The following is a 20801-nucleotide window of genomic DNA, read 5'->3' as shown; positions in this document are numbered from 1 at the left end:
TAAAGAATTTAATTATAAATATTTCCGTGAAATATTACACAGATCTTCATCATTGAAGTTAAGAACTATCAGTTAAGACAGCTTAAGGGGAAAATATTTTAGTACCTCTCATTCTTTTTCTTTTGTTGCATGTATACGTATTTTGAATTGAACAATATATAAATTGTATACCTTATGTAGTTTTTTCCTTCAAAAACAATGCTATCAAATGATACAAAACTACAACATATCAGAAACATGAAACTACAATTGCATAATTGTTTTCTAATAAACGAGATCTAACATTGTTATATCGTCCTGTCCCAAAATATACGTACAGTCTCGAGACATGCCAACAGCGAGACATTTCTTAAAGCGGCAGTATTGGCAGCGATTGCGGTTGAGTCGTATGACCATGCACTTCCCGTCCCTCAAACAGCGATACTCGATCTGCTTCTGAATGCTCCGACGGAAAAATCCCTGTCAAAGAACAAATATATTCAGTAATCCAGGCTTATAAGGTGTTACTGACAAATTTCAATGGACTTGAATTTTAAAAAGCATACCTCAACCATTTATCTAGAAATACATCCATAAACTGTTAGAAAACCTAATTATTCCGTACTGAAGTACCTTTTCAACCGGTATATTGTTCAAGCTTTTTGTTTTGACATTTAAAAACTGTTTAGAAGAACATTATTCTGTGTGCTAGCGTTTTTCTGTTTGTCATGTCAATTATATTTGTCCTGTCTTTTTTCTTGTCGGCTTATGTTTCCTACATTGCAAAAAAAGTCAAATCATAAAATTCTAGTCCAGTTTTCTTGCCAGCTTTGACATAGTTTCAACCAGTTCAGGGTTACCTTCCCATTCCAATACCAGTCATGTTAAAGTGCTCCAGCCAGGATTTGAAAAGGGCAGTGAGCTAGGTCAAAAAAGGGTACTATTGGTGCACAGTGAATGAGCCTTATTAAATGGAGCGCATGTATGCAGAAGGCCAATGTTCAATTCATATTGTGTAATGACATTTATACTTGTGGTTTTTATGAATACCTTAGCTGTTTCTTTAGTGTCAAAATTATGTAAATTTATTATTTTTATACTTCTATCTGAAATTGACTTGACAATATTTCCAATAAATATCCAATCTAGTTCAAAACCGTAAAAACCCCAGGCTGTATGCAATATCGCTTTCAGTGTTGTCAAAATTTAATAACCATCAAAGGCACACTGTGGGGACATCCTAGGTAAGGCCCATTCCCTGCTATTTTGGTGCAAGAACAAAACAACTGCAATCACTCAGCACTGCTGGCCACCTGAAAGGTAAAGACATGGCCAATTTCCCCCCCCCCCCTCCCCCCGTTCCTGGGGAGGGTTCCCTTAAAAGGTTCCCATCCAATCCATTTCCAGCCAATATACGGTTTTAATCTGGCACTATTTGCCAGCAATTTTGAAGACCCATCCCAGTTCCATTTGCCAGCCCTTTCTATTAAAGGTTCCAACTCAAACTCTATTATTTATAGAATTTAGACTTGCTAAGCTCACTTCGCATTTTTATGGACAGCATTTTAATTCCCATTTTAATTTCATTTATTTGCAAGGACCAATAAACTTATTTAACCAATTTTGGAAATCATCAAGCTAATTTTCCCATTCAAAAGGCACACGCAGTAAAATATTTAAATCCCATCCAATCCAATTTCACTCAATTGCAAAGTTTCCATCCAATCCAATTTCTAGCCATTTTCAGGTAATGCAATTCAATTCTTTTTCTAGCCATCTTAATATTTCCACCAATCCAATTGACAGCTTTTTTTAAAGGTCCCATTTGCTGGATATTTAATTCCATGGTTACATCATTATTCTACTCACAATCCATTTACAACTGTTTTCAGAGTTTCAAGCAATGGGTAATACACACTTAACCCTGTATTTTCTGCATTTGTTTTGTTCTCACTGCAGTCATTGTAATTTTCATATTCATATACCTTGCATCCCTCGCAGCTGGTGACGCCGTAATGGTAACCAGAGGCTCGGTCCCCACACACCTTACACGGCACAAAAGGCTGCTTCGGGGAGTTAGAGTCAGCTGGTTGGATGCTGCTCTCCTCTGAAGGTAGAAAATTTAAGTTTGGAATTTAATCAAATAGATTATTAGGGGCTGTTCCATCAAGAACCATAGGTACTATTTTGTACAGAAGAGATTTTCGGCAGTAAAGTATAGTACAGTTAGCTAAACAATGACACAAATGCCCCCAGTTGCCTCATGGACAAAGAAAATTTTCACACCAGTTCTAATTTATTTCCAACCATTTTTTGCTTATTCAAGGGCCATGTGACACTCCCCTTACTATGTGCAGCTGCAAACGAAATGCCAAGTGCACATCTTCATCATCTCAACAACGTTCCCCTAAGGTATTAAGACTCTACGTCAAATGGTTTTGGAGGTATGAATGACAGACGGAATCACATCCAAATCTATGTGCCCTCCCATAAGGCAAAAAAAATAAAATACCTGTGTTTCCGGTGACATGGCGAAAAAAAATAGGGTCGGTCGGTCCGGATTTTTTTTTTTTTTTTAAAGTTTCTATATCATGCAATTTTCTGTTGAATCAGAACAATTATGTTATATCTAAGCGTTTCATAATTTACAAAAAGTCAGGGAAAAACAGCATTGTTTAATGTCTGAAATCATTTCCTTACCTTCGACTACCGTATTTTCCCGCCAATTTTGCCCATGAAATCTGGTGTTTTATACTCGTTTATAAGTAACAATCGTTTTTTAGAAAACAAATCCTGCACTTCAATTTCTACAAATCTGTGATAATGTTCTACCCAAACAGTCAATTATCAACTATTTTTTGTTAATTTGCTTGAGGAAAATCGCCGATTTTCTTGTCAACTGTGAGCTCCTTAAACTAGGTCTTCAAGTGAAGGTAGGTTAAAAATAGAACAAGTAAACGCGGATATGGATTTAATTTACTTATCTTTTTTTCGTACAATCAAAGATTCATTCATATTTATAGTGCATTCAAACATTTCAGTCATTGTTATAAGATTCTCAGACGACGAATTATCGATTATTTTTTTTGATCGTATGGTATTTTCTTACCAGCCTAGGCGAAATCTTGGCAATCAAATGGGATCATACGGTGTCCAACTGATCGAGTTAAATACAAACCATAGCCACCCGCCTTTGATATTATCACCGCTCGTGCTCTGACGTCACAAATTGTACCGTTTGATTTGCAGCCGACACATTCCAACAAATGTGTCGTTAACTTTCGAAGGTTTTTGTTTGGATTTCAGTTGATAGGACTTATTAAAATAAGGCGAAATAAATAACCATTGATAAGTGCGGATAAATTAATGTAACCATGGACCTATAAACCAGGTCTATAGGTCCGTGATGTAACAATTAATGAAATGTGTATTGGAACCTAGCAGTTAGCCTGCATGAATTCGCAAGAAGCCTGCATGATATATGCAAAGCCTAATCGTAATAAGTAAGTTTTATTTTGGACATGAATAAATAACACCGCCAGCTATAATCCTACATATTTTCATTTTAAAGACTGTAAAATATGTCTCTTGTAATTAACCACGTGTTTGGACGTAAACATGCGTTTGCCAATTTGAAGATATCGGACAGGGTTCGCCGCCCTCCGCCATTTTGTCTTGTTGACATAGCGTCCTGGTAATACATAATTAGGAATGAAAGTTTATTCTCTGGGGACATAGAAAGACAAACAACGAAAATAATGACGATATATTTGAAAAAAAAATATATATTTTTTGACGATAGAATTAATATTTATTTTTTTAATTTTATTTCTAAAAAAAGATTTGGGTCGGCGAGGAAAAAATAGGGTCGGTCAGGTTGCCGGAAACACAGGTATTTTTTTTTTGGCCTAAGTGAGGGCATAAAAATCACTCCTATTCATCTTGATAAAACAGCCCACTGTAACAACAATGTATATAAAGAGTAAAGACCCATGACTACATACAAAAAAAAATGTATGAGCCAGCAGTCTGTGGAACGTTGAAAACAATCCATTATTACACCAATTACGAAGTGCCTACGTACTCATTGCTGCATGTCTTATGGCTTTAAATTAACACATGACATTGAATCGAAGAATGGTTATTCCATCTCAGACCATCGTCTTCTTTCCATATTTATAGTGTTGGAGGCTGAATGGTTTGTGATTTAAAAAATAAGCTGGATTTGGAACTTCATCTATTTTTTTTTGTTTACAATTTCACCGCATTGTTTTTACACCTACACCAGATTTGGTCACTTTATAGGATACACAGTGGCTACGTTAAACTAATTTTATGTTTCTTATAAGAAACATTACTTTTTTCTATCATTGTTTAATGTTAAGTACACAAGTGGAACTTCCTTCACATAAGTGGTTTTGGGGGTCGTGAACCACTAGAATTTAGTTTTACTTCGCCTGCAAATTGGTCAATTGTCTATAGAATATATATCAAATTTTTTTAGTAGTCTGTAACCTATGAAGACCCCTAACATATTAATTTACTAAAAATTAAAACATGCTGGTGTTACAGTGTCAATTTATTCACTGTGCTAATTTACAAACAACTGAGTATTGCTTTTCAAAATGTTAAAGTGACACTCTCATTCAAAATCAATACATACACATGTGGAACAAACATAAATTTTGAGCGATAAACCTTTAACTTCTTATTAAATAATGAATATATGGTAAATATTAATTACTGATAACAAGATTGTAACTGTGTATTAAATATCTGAAAATGCACAAATATTAAATGACTGGTGAGTACTAAAAGTGATAAACTATAGTCTGATATGGTAGAAATGCTGTGATTTCTGCACCTTTCTTTCAAATTAAACACAGTACACAGAAAAACCAATGTCAGGGCTTTTTCTATAGTACCCACGGGTCCGACTATCGGACCCATTCCCAAAGCAAAATATAAGATATTTTTCCCAATCTCCAGAAAAATATCCCAATATCCCAAAAGTTACAATGGCCCTGTGGGTTAAAGATGCTCTGTCCATGGGGTAACAGGTTTTGTACATAATAGGGTTATAAGTACTGCGTTTTGATCCAGGAGGTTGTATTCGACTCAAGTAGATTTTTGCAGATTCGGTTTTCACAAAGCAAAAGCCGAGTAAAATCAAAATCTACAAAAAACTACCAGAATTGAATATGACATTCCGCCATATCCGGATCAAAACGCAGTACTAATAATCCTTTTATTATATACATTACTGATTAGATCACTTAGAAGCCACATCTTTGCATAATAAATTGCATTTTAAGGATGCACTCATTGGTTTAATGACGTCAATTTAATATTGCGCAACATACTTGTTATGACGTGACGTCACAAGAGTCCTATATGGCCGTATTGCACTGGAGCAGAATATGGGTTAAAGTATTTTGTGATATGTATTGCATGTGGATTGATGATCGGTATATAATAAAGAATGAGACAGAAGGCAGTGCCTAATATTTATCAACAGCACTAAGTTATCATGGTACAGGGCTCTCACTAGGCTGAAAATTTTGGGAGAAGTGACTTCTCCCTTCATTCAATTTAGGGAGAAGTGGGGAGACTTTAGGGAGAAGTGATATTTTTCGTAACACCTGATACAAAAACTATGCCATAACACACACTTCAGTTTATATTCACATTCAAATTGATTGCTTTAACTTAAATAAAATGCTCATCAATTATGTATCATTTTTGGCTCAGCAAAAGTGTATTTGTCAATGTCACATAGTTCATCTCCAAATAGCATCTAAAATGAAACAAAAACCAAGACAGCTAAGGATTTGAAACAATCAAAATGACCTTATAAATGAACTGTCTATATAGTAGGGGGACGAATCTTATTTTGGTACGTTCGGGATAGGGTACGAATGTCACATTCAGCCACGCTGTTATTTACTTGTCTCTAGCTAAATAATTTTCAATATGCTGACATTTAAGAACCAAATGACATTTAAATCACTGTCCTTGATGAAAACTTTGCCAATACATAATGGGAGGTTGAAAAATTAACTCGGAAAATTGTTCTCATTTTAACGAACTTTTATCATTTGATCTGGGTCTTCTCAATGTACATTCTGATTGGTTAACTTTGGGTTTCAATAGCTCCGCCTACTGGCGATGTTTTGGTAATTGGATGATACGGTTCAATTATCGGATTAGGAAATTAGCAAATTTTATGATAATGAATGGCTAATTGCAATGTTTTTACTAATGGGAGTGTGGCCAAATACTCGCTAATTGACAGATTTACAATGTGCTAAAATTTTCGGCAAAGTCAATGTCCCTTTGAAGATACAAATGGGCGAAGTCTAGGAATTTTAGGCGACCACTTCGCCCAAGTCGCCCCCTCGCGAGAGCCCTGTGGTAACATTTTATATTAATTGAATACCAAGCACTAATTAAGAGGGAGAAAATAATTCTTCACTTTTCAAATAAAAACTACTTCCTAATAGCATTGTGCATGCAGTCTGACATACGTGTACAATGTAGATGTCTTTTACAAATATTGTTCAAAGTATGGCCCTGTGGTTTAAAGCTCCCCATAAAAAGAGGTGACAGGTTTTCTATATAGTATATAATTACATCATTGAAAATCTTCTCTGAAACTGCAAATAACAGACCTTTGATATAAAATATTTGATCAAATTAAAGAAGTATGTGTACTTTGGTTAACATACGCCAAACACGTAAATTAATTTGTACAAGTCTGATTAAACAACTTTGAAAAATTCAAAAGAACTATGACTGTATCTGATTTAACGCTTTAGCCCCACACCCCGCCCTCCTCTCTCTACACACACTTAACGAGATTATCAAATTTCCTTTGCAGCTTGCAAGCAATTTAAGTCAAAAGTTTAAGCTAGCCCATTAAACAGTGACCCCTTGTGATGTGAGCCGATTTTTTCAATGCTTAGAACATGGTTGTCAACATTCCCCTAAATGAAGCCCTAGTCCATCAGTGCTTTCAGCACTTTGATTTTAAATAATTCCATTTAAGATGCACAGCTTTTCACTTAAGTCGACGTATCCCCATGTATTTAAAGATACAATCAGAGGCGTAGCCAGACTTTACCGAATGTTATGCACTAAAGGGGGAGGGTGTGGGATGGGGAATATCCCTGTAGCCGGTTGGGGGTTCGAGGGGGGGGGGGTTCTACCCAGTGGAAAACAATGGAAAATGGAAAGAACATGTTTAGCTCTGAGGTGTATTTGGACGGATTAATAGGTTCGAAGCCGCCGGCTTTGTAGTAACCAAGTGATTGATTTCGGCTCAGAAAGCTTAGTAACCAAGTGATTGATTTCGGCTCAGAAAGCTATCTATCACAGGGAAGCAACGTTTTCTTTGGCTGCTCTTCCTTTCATTCTGATATCAATTTTTAGCTTAGCCCTCGACCTTTCATTTTTCAAATTACTGTTACGCACATGCGTAAGTGCGTAACGCTGGCTACGCCCCTGACAATGCATGCCCCTTTCAATTCCTTCTAAAGAACTTCAGTGCTTTGATTATATATCATACGTTATGCAAGTTTTATGAACATACACGTTTTAACTGTTTAAGGAAAATGATTTTATTTTTACGAATAACTTTAGCAATAATTTCTATCCGATTGAAAATGCAGAGCTTCTTAGATGGTCGTTTTCCCGCGGTGAGGGCAAACATGTGGTCAGTTTATGTATGTAGAAACTATTTTTAGAAAATCAGTCAGTTAATGCAGTTGAAACTATTTCTAGATAATCGAAAATTGTCTGTTTTAAGAATGGGAATATGATTGTGCCTTTTCAAGGTTTATTGATAAATAAATTATTTATTATTTATGTTTTATGTAAGTATCTGTGTAGAAATAATACTAGTGCTGTTATGAATGCTTCGCACTCTTTGGGTGTTTTACAGGTTAAATCCGAACTACTTTGCTTCATCAAAAGTATGCATAACTCGCTGTCGTATCAGGGAGTGTGTGTTAGAATAAATTGAAAGGCTAATGTCCAAAAATATGCCAAGAATACACCGGAACGAAGCTTTTACGCAAAAAATGTGAACATCTTATTAGAAAAGCATACGCCTAAAAATCATAGAATGAATAGTATTTTGTTTTTGTATAGCAGGCAAATCATAGTATTTGAAGCATTAGCAACGCCAAACCTGGGATACAACTATTTTGACATTCAGACAATCATTTTTGTTTCTTATCTCATAAAAGTTATATTAGAAATACACCCTTATACAAATAAACGTGCTTCATGGTCACACAAGGTTTAACAAACCCTGCAGGCGATGGTACACTTGCGGTCCGTAATAATTTCTAAAACATCTTGGTCTGAACTCAATATCAGTATGTTACCTTCCTACCAGAGCATCTATTATTTTGACCCACACAAATAAAACGCCAGAATACAGAAATACAGCGCGGAAATAGCCGAACAAACAAGAACTCATACTCGGATAATCTATTTTTATGGTTTCCAAGTCATTCTGCTACTAAACATAGAGCGCATTGAGACAAAAAAATGGGTTAAAACGACATGAATAGAAGTAGTTCTTTGGAGTTTGCGGTCTTAAGACTATCTGCGCGCATGCGCAGATAGTCTAAAAATGCAAATATCTTTCTTCAATCAAAAACCATCACCACAAGGCTACATTAGACTTTGTTGAATGTTGATTGAGTAGTACAAGGTTCTTGTTTTCATTTTGGGAATTGGGGGGGGGGGGGGATGCATCATTTTGACTTAAATTTGAAATTCCAATATTGCCTGTAAATAAACAAAAACGCTTTGAAAAAAGACAGAAAAGATAAAAGCATGTGATTAAGTTTATTCTTTAAAATGTACCAACACTTCAATACAAAAATGGTTTAGGGTCCAATAACTTGATGAAATAATAAAAAGATAAGTAAATGGTATATATTTTGCTACATATATATGAAAGGACACATTCATGTATTACATATTGCTTGTTTTAATAATATTAAAACTGTCAAAAAAATATGACTTTATGAAGATGATGTGCATGGATCCACTGAAATTCCTAAACTGTGAGAGAACAATAACAGATTAAATTCAACTGAAGACGACTGTATACACCAAGGCTGGGAATAGACATGTATAATTATACATGTACAATGTACAAATGTATGAAGTGTAGATATGATTGAAAGAGGTGTTCTAGTTGAGTCCTGCCATACACATTGACACATTTAGGTGACCAGATCATTCAGTGCACAATGCACTTGATCAAAGCCTCTGTTTTACTTCTGTATGTAATATATTCATGGGAATTCATTTAATGTATTCATTCCAGTATTGTTTTACATGATCAATTTGCTTTAATTTCAACAGCTTCATGCATTTTGGAAGATTTTACTCCTATAGTTCTGTGTGATATTTTGAAAGCTTTCTAATTCTCTACATATGATTAAACATTAAAACATTTAAAGGTAGACTTAACCTCACAGTCTGGACAGCATTCACATTCCCATGTCTAGAATGAGGAACCGGTTCAAGGTTTTCTGGTATTTCAAATTGTATAGAAGAAAATAACCAAGAGCTAACAGCATAATTGGGAAAAAACCTGAAACAGCACTGTAAATTGATCGATCAAATTTATCACCAAACCAATGGGCTACACAAGAATAGGCAATGTAATGGAAGCCTCAGTGAAAATACTCCATTATGCGCTCTAGGACATTGAACCCAAAACCAGCTATTGATCAGTGCACATAATACTAAACAGTGTTTCTTATGAGCTTAATTTATTTCACCTCTAAAAACATGTAACTAATTCTTCATTTATACTGTTTATTTTTTCATTGATCTCAAAAGAACAAACGTCAAAGCATTATCGATATACTTATATCTTCAAAGTCAATGACCTTTACATACTAGTACATGGCTGATAAGTTTAAAATGTAACTCATATATCTAATCTTTTATCTTTAACCACAACTGTGTTATTATTTTATCCTTAACTTTTATTTCACCAATTAATTTGTACGAAACCAAGTGAGCATTGAAATGAATTGATCAATGTACATTGTGTATTTACAAAATGGTACAAAAGATTGGAAATGATGACCTTAAATACATCACTGTACATCAATGTAATTGGAGTTAGTGTACTATTATAATAACATATTAAGATGAGTTTAAAAGTGCATGGCGATACATTACAATATTCAAGGTCCCGAAAATTAACTGTTTTTCATGTGGATGGGCAAACTAACATAAAGAGTCTTAAAAGAGAACTGTTGAAAAGAACAGCTTCATATGTGAATGTTACAAATTTATCAAATTTGAGAAATCAATAAGTTACCTGCCCTAACTTAAGCAAATATATGATTGTATAAATCCTCATTTTGAAGGACTTAACACTTACGAAATGGAAAGCAATGACCAGAGCGTTCAATGCTTGTCAGTGATGGGATGAGGGGGGCCCCGAGTGAGGTCGTTGACGTTGGCTCTGAGTAGGTGATCGACTCCAGGCTTACAGACTTGGCAGGAAACAGCACAGAGCCATAGATGCCCTGCCATGTCTCCGGGATGGTATCCAAATTTTGAACAAGGGGCAGGTCCGGGACACAGAATGGGAAACTTGCCCGCCTCATCGGTACCTCCGTATACCGCACCACTTCAGGCCCCTCAACCAATCCATAACTGCTGTGAACATTTTCCATCATTCACAATCCATTTCTTTCCTATTCTAAAATCCACTTGTGGTTGCATTCACAATCTCCCTCTCTAAATATATAACTTAATGTCAATAATGAAGGGCATGTTTTGATTGCACCTTAGATTCAATTTTCAACACTAATTTTATAATTTATCAATCAACTGATTCCACTGACTCTTGACACAGTGGGATGTGAAACAGTGAGTTCTGTTAGGAGACTGGAATTTATTTAATTATACCTTTCTAAGTATCATATTAATAAAGTTGAATACAGATGCAAATAATTAAAATATATCTAAATAAACTTTTCCCAAAACACTTCACTATTTTAAACTTCTATTCTTATAATGTAAAAATTGTTAAAAGATTTAGCTTCAAAATCCGAATGCACTAGACAACATTTTTGACCAGAATGCAAACTACAGACCATAGCTAGAATGCACCGAGTGACCTATGGACACACTCCCTTGGGCAGTCGTAACCGTCACATAAGTGTGACCTTTATTAGTACATCAAGTCAACCAGTGTATTGACAGTAGTAGCTTGATGAAAGGTACCTTAATTCCAATTATGCACATTATCAATAGCCTGGGGTGGTTGTTAGTGGTGAGTGAAAGTAAAACTGCACCGAAAGTAGTAACAAATCTGTAATGACCGCTACTGGATTTATGTCAATTGATTTAATTTGTTGTGACTAGTGCAGATGTTATTATTTCCTTTTAATCTAATCCAAATCTCGGTGAACAAAATGGGTGCAGAAATGACCAAGGAATAAACATACTTGTACTGAATTCAATATTTTAAAATTCAAGAAATTACACAAGAGTTGACACTTTATAATTGCATTTTGATGGGACATTTTATTCTTGTTATCAATTATTTAGCCAAACTTACATCACTGTCAAAATAATTAACACTTAACAAAAATCTTACTTTAGGCATGATTTTGCATTTTGCATACTTTGAGTTTAAGCAGCTGTTAAAAAAAATGAGCTGCTCCCAATCGTTTGAATTTTTATTTTTGAGTTAAGTACAAATTTTTCACTTCTTCATAATCTGAAAAGTGATCTTAGTCTGACACTTCAGATTTTTCAGCTATGGTCATTTGTCGAGTCGGTGATATTTCTAAAAAAAAAATTCTTAGATCACAGCAATAAATATTCTATATTTATTGCTTAGTGAATTATTTCATGTATTTAAAAGCATTAACTTTCAAAAATTGCACTTGAATTTAAGTTTTAACAGCATTTCTTGATATTAAAAAGGTAATGTGAAACTTTAAACATTCCTATCTCAGACACTGTAATACCAAAAAACTTTGATATATCATAGAATTGTTTACATAATAAACTGTCTGTTATTAGCTCCTTACAGACAGAGAATTTTAAAGTACACTTTGAAGCAAATAAGTACAAAATGTTTAAGAGAAATAAACTAAAGGCTGTGTCATGGACACTTTCGCCTCACAGACACATCACTGACACATGGACTCTACATTAGCAATAACAATAGCAATTACTCCTGCAAACATTTATACTTACTGCCGAAAATGGTACCAAAATAATCATGAATAAATTATCTATCAACTGAAGTACAGGTTTTATCTAAGTATGTGAAACAAAATAAAACGAGCAAAGAGTTTCACAAGCATTTTTTGTAATATGTCGTTTTTCTGCCGGTCTTGGGACGTTTTGATTGTCATTTTATACCTCCGATTTCGGATATTTTAAGAATTGTTTTGATTGTCAATGACTTTACAAGGATACATTGACGTCTCCTGCATCAGTGAGTATAACTTTTATGAATTATTTATTATTATTATGTAGTTTTTTTGCTTTTATTTCGACAAAAACTGAAACAGGGGATAAAACATGCTGAATTACAGGTCCAAATCGAAAGAGAACAACAATGCATCATCGAATTTCTGAAAATTAATTCATTTATCTACACAGTGATACTATCCATTTGATTCAGTAATCAGTCGCATTTTTCCGCAAGGGCTATTTATAAACACATCGTTTCTGAGAGTGACCAAAAACAAAAACAATTTGATGACTCATAAGGCATGCAACCTTAAAAGCCGAGAGTATCCGAATTAACCAGGAAGCAATTTTTGTTTACTTTTAAAATGCCAACCTCTGTAAATAGTAATTTATTTTGAGTAAACATTGAGGTAGGTTTATGCATATCATTGTTTTATTATATTTAGAATGCTATTTATAAGGGGTTGCCAATTCTTTTGCATGAACATTGGTCAAATGTTTTATAATTTGAATAAATAAGACATTTGCAATTGTTTTTATTTTGGATATTGTGATTGGTTTTAATGAAATAAACAGACCGGGTTCTTTAAGGATCTGGTCACTTTCGGTTTTAAAAAATGTAAATAAACTATTGGAGAATTGGCAGTTATTTTTTATTAAGCCATTCTATATTATTAATTGATAATCTGTCAAGCTGAAGTTTGTTATTGTTTATGCGCATGTTTCTGCCACGGGCATTGCCCGACAAATTCATATTAAATAACTTAAAGGAGCTCGACAACCAAAACCCAATTAATCAAATTACAACGCCAAGTTTCCATTAAGTGTTTTATTGGTTAATAAGATAAATGCAGACTGGCTTATATATCTATAGGCATTTCACAATTGAAACTAAGAAAGTAAGCATTTTTTTTAATCTTCTAAACAGTTAATTGGATGCCTACCAATTTTAATTGTTTATAGATCATACATTATCACCTAGTAACTAATACTTAAATAATAATTGGAAAGTTTCAAATTTCAACATATCAATGTTTTAATGTGTAAATTTCAGGAAACATTTTTATGTTCTGTATAGTTACTTGGATTATAAAATCACTCTCTGTAAAAATTATTCAACTTTTCAAACATTTTTAGTCTTCAGATTTATTGGAATTCCTGTTAATGATAGGATTTCAATTGCTGTCATTAATTTTCAACTCAATGTTTTGATTATTCATATGAAATTATTTTAAACTTCACATTCCATAAATGGCTGTTCTTCCTTTTTGACTAAATATTGTGAGTATTTTTACACATTAGTAAGTCTGCCAATTCATGGGTGGTCAGTTTTGTCATTTATTAGTCTTTTTTCCCTATTTTATTTAATCTTTTCTTCCTTTCAGTGAGAAATAAAGCCACAGAATACATTCATACCACTCAAATTCAGCCAGTCAGAATGATGGGAAGGATTGCAGAACTGAGGTAACTTAGAACTATGATGCATATTTACCAGAGAATATCTCATGAACATGCCATTTGCTTAATTTTCTTTGAAATTATACCTGAAGTTATTGAGAACTCTTTATAAACTGTAACATTTTGTATGATGATATATTTTATTATTTGTAAAATAAATGCTTTTGACATTTTTTGAGCTGTAAAGTTGAATTGATTCTTAAATTGATTCTGGTAAATACCAAACTGTGTATAAACATCAAACCTCATTACATATATATATACATAGTTGTCCCTCTCTGAATAATACATAATTATCTATGTTTCAGTTTCACTCTCACCTGACTGATGCAGATTCAGTAACCTAATTGTATGTACTTTTTTGTCAAATTGTATTTATTTGCACTATTAGAAATATAATGTTGACCTTTTTGAGGAATAATTTTGAAAGGAAAAATAAATTATTATAGAGAAAAGGTATTTGTTATGTACAAAAAGTGGACAAAAATGTTGAACAGTATGAAGTTTTAAATTCGAAAATCCTTATTTCTCTCTGTATGTATGTCAACTTTATTAAGATAACATCTGGTAATATAATGTATTGTGATAAAACCTTTTTACACTGTAAGTAAGTAAGTAAATTGTTTATTACTGTGACATGTGTATAAACATAATACAAATTCATTAGTTAAGTATCAGATAAGTAACAGATAACACCCGGCCCAATGGGCCTATAGGTCACCAATTAGAAAAAAGTTACAATAATTCAGAGAATGCATACTAATACAAAACAGACATATATGAATATTAAACATTCAGATATCATGAGTATATGATGTCACGCAGCACTATAATAAGTTAACAATAGCAAATATTGGAATTTCAGTATAGTTTAGCCGTGGAAATTAGCTAATTGAAAATAAATAATTATGATGTCAGAGATAGTAATAAATAAGACATCAATGCGATAAAGCTAGTACTTATCATGGAGATGTATTATAAAATATATAGCAACCTTCTACGTCATGCATTATATAAGTCTATCTATACAAAGTATTTCTTCTTATCAAAAAGGCATGTACCAGGAATTTGGCAAGCCTACGTGGATAATTTGACATCACATGAACTAGTTTTCATTCACATTTAGGTTGATGTCCTAGTTAAAAATATCGCTGTAGTGCGTATTTCTCAAGTCACTATAAAGACTGCAGTCAAACAGAAAATGCTTTTCGTCTTCTGTATGTATACATCTGTATAATTATGTATGTTGCCATATAAACTGAATGCATGTAGTTTCTTTTGTAAACATGTGTATTGAAATCAACACATTCCTTTGTTATATTTTCAGGCTCATGATGGTTTCTGAGAAAAAAACAGCTTGGTGTAATTTGACAGTATTTTTCAGTATTTGACAGTGGTTCTATCATGCAACAGTCATACCATGAAGTGTCTCACAGATTCTCTCTCAATTCCTGCAATATCCAAGATTACAGTGTAGTGCAAACGGGATTAATTTTCTTGCAATAAGAAGTATCTGCACTTCCAAATACCCCTGTACAGCATGAACAGTTCCTTCAGTTTTTGAGTGATTATAGAGTGAAAATGTTTCCATATAAAATGTTTTCTTTTTATGTGTAAAACTTGTTATGAATGGTTACAAATACATGCATGGACATTATGATTCCAAATCTATGCACATTTTGATTCCAATAATTAACAACAAAAGTATTTTGAATTTGGTTTGAAACAGAAATATTGTCATTTTGTTTGTTTCTAAACAGTAAGTGGTATTATTCGTGTTTATAGTTTCCATGTTAATTTAAAAAAAAGTCAGTTCTTTTAAAGATGCACTCTTACTCCCACATAAGATTTACCACAATTGATACTTTTGTTTTATTATTCCAAAAAGGATGAATAAATGTTGAAAACAATGGTTCTAATGAAGGATGCCTACTTCTACTTGAAGGAAATGTGCATAAAAGACAGTATTTCTACCATTTGAGATCATAGTAGATCACAGTAAATCTTTATGCATTCACCAATCATTTAATATGTTTGCATTTTCAGCTTAAATATACGGTTACAATATTTTTATCAATACTTGATATTTTCCGAAAATGAATTATTAAGTAAGTTGTTAAAGGGTTAACAGTCAAAGTATATGTTTGTTATACATGTGTATGCATTGATACTAAATAAACAGTTGTCATGGTAACTATAGAGTCTAGTTTTCTTCAGAAACTGTAATTGTTGTCTAAAAACCTTTGTATTTTCAATGTGGTACTTTTTTAGCATGTCCGCTTCAGTCAATGAACTATTTGTTATTTGTTAATCATTTGGTCATACTTTGTATACAATTATATTTATAATTTAACCTTGAAATTGCTGACAATCTCATACTTATATTGAAATATTCAGAATTGCTCACCTTTATTACAATTGTCAGGCAAATCATGGCAAGATATACATAATTCTCAATTTTAACAAAAAGCGATGTTTAAAGCATTTTTTGTATTTTATTGAATGGTTACCATGGCACCTAATTTTTTGTTTGCCTTTAATCTTCCTATTTATAATACTATTAATTGTAAAAATGCAACAGTCAAGCAGTGAATGGAAGAATGTAAATGTTCTTTGTCTTTTACCTTTTTCAAGCTCATTCTTCAAAATATAAAGCATTTTTAAAATTTCTTAAAAATGGACGTTTTTTCATCATTTTTTTAAAGTGAAATAATTTGCTTAAAACATTGTTTAGGTTCTGATATTTAGGAATGTGTATTAAATTTATAGAAAATAAACAAAATGTGTTGTTTGACATTATTTATTTCATTTAAATTCCGAAGTTTTGAATTTGACCTATTTTGGCAGAAAAATAATTGATTAAATGTAAAATTAAAAGGGCCATAATTCTGTCAAAAATTGATGGATTTTGAAAAATGTGCATATTTGAGTTTTAATGACGTAACCTTTAAAATGATATATCACTTTAATATACCGCATTAAATTAATTTTTTACGTTGTTATTGCTATTCTACATCAAGGTTTGCACTAGCTTTGAGCCAAAAAAGGGTTTGTTAGTATGACAGGAAGGGTAGGTAGGCTTTTTTTTTTACCCTTTTTAGGCCTTATGTACCAGTCATTGTAATTACACTTTTGGATAAAAAAGCCTGAATTCTTATACTTATCATTATGCTTGGCATCAAATTTTTGAACAAGCCCTTAACTATATAAGTTCAGAATTTGAGCAGGCCCAGAAGACATTTTACCAGTGCAGGGCCTGTGGACTAATTTTGACCACTTTATGTACTTCTCATGACTGTGTATTATTCTTCTGTTTAACGCTTAAAAGGTTTTAAAAAACATATTAAAACACACACATTTTTTTTCTCTTTACCAACAGACTATAAAAAGGTAGGGTTGTGCTTATTAGGTAGGTAAGGTTGTGTAACTGGAGCCAAAAATTGTGGGGTTTTTTAAACCTAAAAAAAAAGACAGATTTCAATATGTTTAGCAATATGAATACTCCAAGAGGTTCTTCAAAAACAAGATTTTCTCATGATGAATTGGTTGATTGTGTAAAATATAGATGTCATCATGTGGATATTGCAATTTCACAGACACAAAAAAACTTTTGGTGATGTTTAAACTAGATGGAAAATTCAGGGTAAATTTTTTATTTTGTTTACAAAAACTTTATTTTTTCTATTGGACAACATCTTACATATTGAAGTTTAGGGCAAAAACTGAGTCAAAATCATGATTATTATTATTTTATTATTATTAAATTGTAAATTGATCTTTCTTAGTTATAAAACAAAAAAGTGGAACATGAATAACAAACCTATGCTTCTACTTGATTGTTAATTATTTTAAACTATCAAGCTTCTACTTGATTGTTTATTGTTTTTAACCTTTAGAATCCTTTTCAAGCAAAAAACATGTTTATAAATTAAAAGTTTTTTCCAAAAGTTTTTGCAACAGCTATACCTCAAAAATACCCCCCTTTTATGGTACTTTCCAGGCAGATGGCAAATAATAAATCAATATTAGGAAGCAATATACCACTGGATTTGTAAGCATCACCAGAGTCCTTGACTTCTAATTTTGACATAACACAACAAAATGTACAGCGACTTGAAAAATGATAAACAGCACAATGTTTTTCCATAGACTTCCATATAGTTATAAATGTGTATTTAAAATCATGCGATGTAATTGATTATCACAGCATGAGGATTTATACGTGGAAGTGCAATGGCAGGGGATCAGATATAAGTGACCGTGGCCACGTTAGACAGTTGATCACTTAATGTAAGTTCTTTATATATAAATAGTGAAAACGTTTGGGAGGATTTGCTAACACAGATTACTGCTTAATACAGGTGACTGTCCGACCAGGGTTGATTGTACTGTGAAAATTGCAAATAAAAAGTGGAGTCTTTGAACTAAAGACTTATTTTCTTCCTACAAATTCATAGCATGTAATGAGCATTTATTCACTTTTTTGAGATATGAATTTATTTGATATTGACAAAAGTCTGTCTCCAGCAAAATTGTTATCGTAAATTGAAGAAATACATATTCAGTATAATTAATTACAAATATGACAAACACAGACTCAAGAATTTTGTTTTGTTTTATTTTACGCTTTCTGAAAGGCATGTTTCAATTTTGAGATAGCTTATCAACTTCTTTCATAAAATTGAAAAGACTTTGCCCAATACTGATAATAAGCAAGAAAGAAGAAAAGACTTACAAGATGTTTTCTGGATTGCTTATATTATAAAGTTTTTCATGGTCTAACTTCAATCATGTTAACATTAAATTAAATGTTTTTATTAACTCTTATGTAAGTAAGTAAGTAAGTAAATTGTTTGTTACCGTGACATGTGTATAAACATAATACAAATTCATTAGTTAAGTATCAAACAGATAACACCCGGCCCAATGGGCCTATAGGTCACCAATTAGAAAAAAGTTACAATAATTCAGAGAATGCATACTAATACAAAACAGACATATATGAATATTAAACATTCAGATATCATGAGTATATGATGTGCACTATTATAACAATAGCAAATATTGGAATTTCAGTATAGTTTAGCCGTGGAAATTAGCTAATTGAAAATAAATAATTTTGATGTCAGAGATAGTAATAAATAAGACATCAGTGCTATAACCCTAGTACTTATCATGGAGATGTATTATAAAATATATAGCAACCTTCTACGTCATGCATTATATAAGTCTATCTATACAAAGTATTTCTTCTTATCAAAAAGGCATGTACCAGGAATTTGGCAAGCCTACGTGGATAATTTGACATCACATGAACTTGTTTAACTTCATTTGACCAGTTATTGTTAGTATTGTGTGTAGCATATTCAACGTTAAACACTTTTTTAGTAATTCTGTCGTCGCGCATCAGGTTAAGTCTGTTCCACATTCGAATCATAGACCGCCATCGTCGATAGGTGAATTATCAATTTAATCTGTTTTTTAAAAGTTCATAAAATAAATGCTTCAAGCATAAAATTAAGCATATATATATAAAAATGTTCCCTCAATGCTCATGACAGGTATATGTGAACAAGCAAAATTCAAGCACAGTGGTTTTGCTTGACAAAAGATATATAATGACTGCGTCTGACCAGTAACCAGTCTAAATAAAAAGGCAGTGAATGAGTTTGTTTTTTTTCATCGCCTGCCTAACATTTCTTAATAAAAACATTATATATCGGTGTTTTAACTATTCAGGGACATCAATTACAACATAGTTTATGGAAAGTTACTAAAAACTAAGAGAATTAAAGTAGGGCTTTTTAAGCTTACCTTTTTAAAGGAAATAAATTATTAGTTTTATACATGTAGTGCACAGTCATAGACATGTTTTTGTTTTACTTTCTAAAATATTAAAGTAACTGGCAAGCTAGGGGGCAATGTTTCCCCAGAAATTTTTGAAAGTAAGTACTCCATTCACTGCATTCAGAGCCATTGAGGACATTTTAGAGCAAACAATTGTTTTTTTAATTAGTTTTACAAAAGATGTAGGGATTTTAGGGCCCATCCAAAATGAAGGGAAAAGCCACTTGAAAACTTAAATGTACACTGTGCAACATTTTTCTATGCTAAGCATTCATGCAAACACATTTGTGAAAAAAAACCTGCCTTAGGTTTAAATTCATGGTACACATGCAGCTTTTGAAAACTTACCAACTTTAATCTTTGGTTTAATATCTTCAGCTGAATGTTGTGATTGCAACACTGACATCGGGACTGGCCTGGCTGTACAAACACTGCTTGTAGCCACTTCAGAGAGATGTGGCCGCTCTGTGACGCTTGAGACGCTCGAACTAAGGTGACCATAATTGTCATTTAACACTGCCATTCTTCCAGGGGAAATCGAATCAGCTGATAGCTTTTGCACAAAATCAGGCAAATTATGCATTAAATTTGCATATCCAACACTAGGTTCATAATTATTTTCCATATTTTCAATGAATGTTAACTTAACAAAAATAAATCAACAAAAATAACCAAATTCTTCTCAATTGAAAACGGTATTTCCAACAAAATGTCGTATCCGAATAATTCACCACTTGGCACTTCCATTTTCGGAAGGTTTGTTACCGTAATTCGCCGTAATTCACATTGACAGTTCAATTTTGTCACATAAAATAATATTAACGCAATTTAAAAATCCAATCCAATTTGTTGCCAAACCTTCTAATTGAATTTTAACTCGTTGTAATACAAACTTTCCCCACATTCCTCTATCAATCCTTCGTTCCGTCGCAATCGTTCATTGAACTGTGAGTAGTACTACCTTGTTCCAATTTGTACGAAACTAAGCATGACCTACATTTTGGAGAAAAAAACGCATTCATTAAGACCAAAAGATGTAT

General features: G+C 32.8%; 1 protein-coding gene and 1 long non-coding RNA gene across 3 annotated transcripts in view; one reads left to right on the top strand and one right to left on the bottom strand.

Moving 5' to 3' along the window:
* LOC128231445 (ecdysone-induced protein 78C-like) overlaps window positions 1–20698 on the bottom strand; it is a 59123-nt gene extending 38425 nt beyond the window's left edge. For both annotated transcript variants that reach the window (XM_052944276.1, XM_052944277.1), the window contains exons 1-3: window positions 20110–20698; window positions 1965–2086; window positions 318–459 (exon numbers count right to left, since the gene is read on the bottom strand). In XM_052944276.1, the coding sequence (XP_052800236.1) occupies window positions 318–459; window positions 1965–2086; window positions 20110–20386 (541 nt within the window). In that variant the 5' untranslated portion in view covers window positions 20387–20698. The remainder of the gene's footprint in view (window positions 1–317; window positions 460–1964; window positions 2087–20109) is intronic.
* On the top strand, window positions 12793–16580 carry LOC128231446 (uncharacterized). Its single transcript, XR_008260375.1, has 4 exons — window positions 12793–12866; window positions 13842–13920; window positions 14223–14263; window positions 15242–16580. It is a non-coding gene; the product is annotated as an uncharacterized LOC128231446 (long non-coding RNA).
* Window positions 20699–20801: the final 103 nt, after the last annotated feature.

This window comes from Mya arenaria, chromosome 4 (assembly GCF_026914265.1).
Source record: "Mya arenaria isolate MELC-2E11 chromosome 4, ASM2691426v1".
NCBI classification, from domain to species: Eukaryota; Metazoa; Mollusca; class Bivalvia; order Myida; family Myidae; genus Mya; species Mya arenaria.
This window is presented reverse-complemented; position numbering and strand designations above follow the sequence as displayed.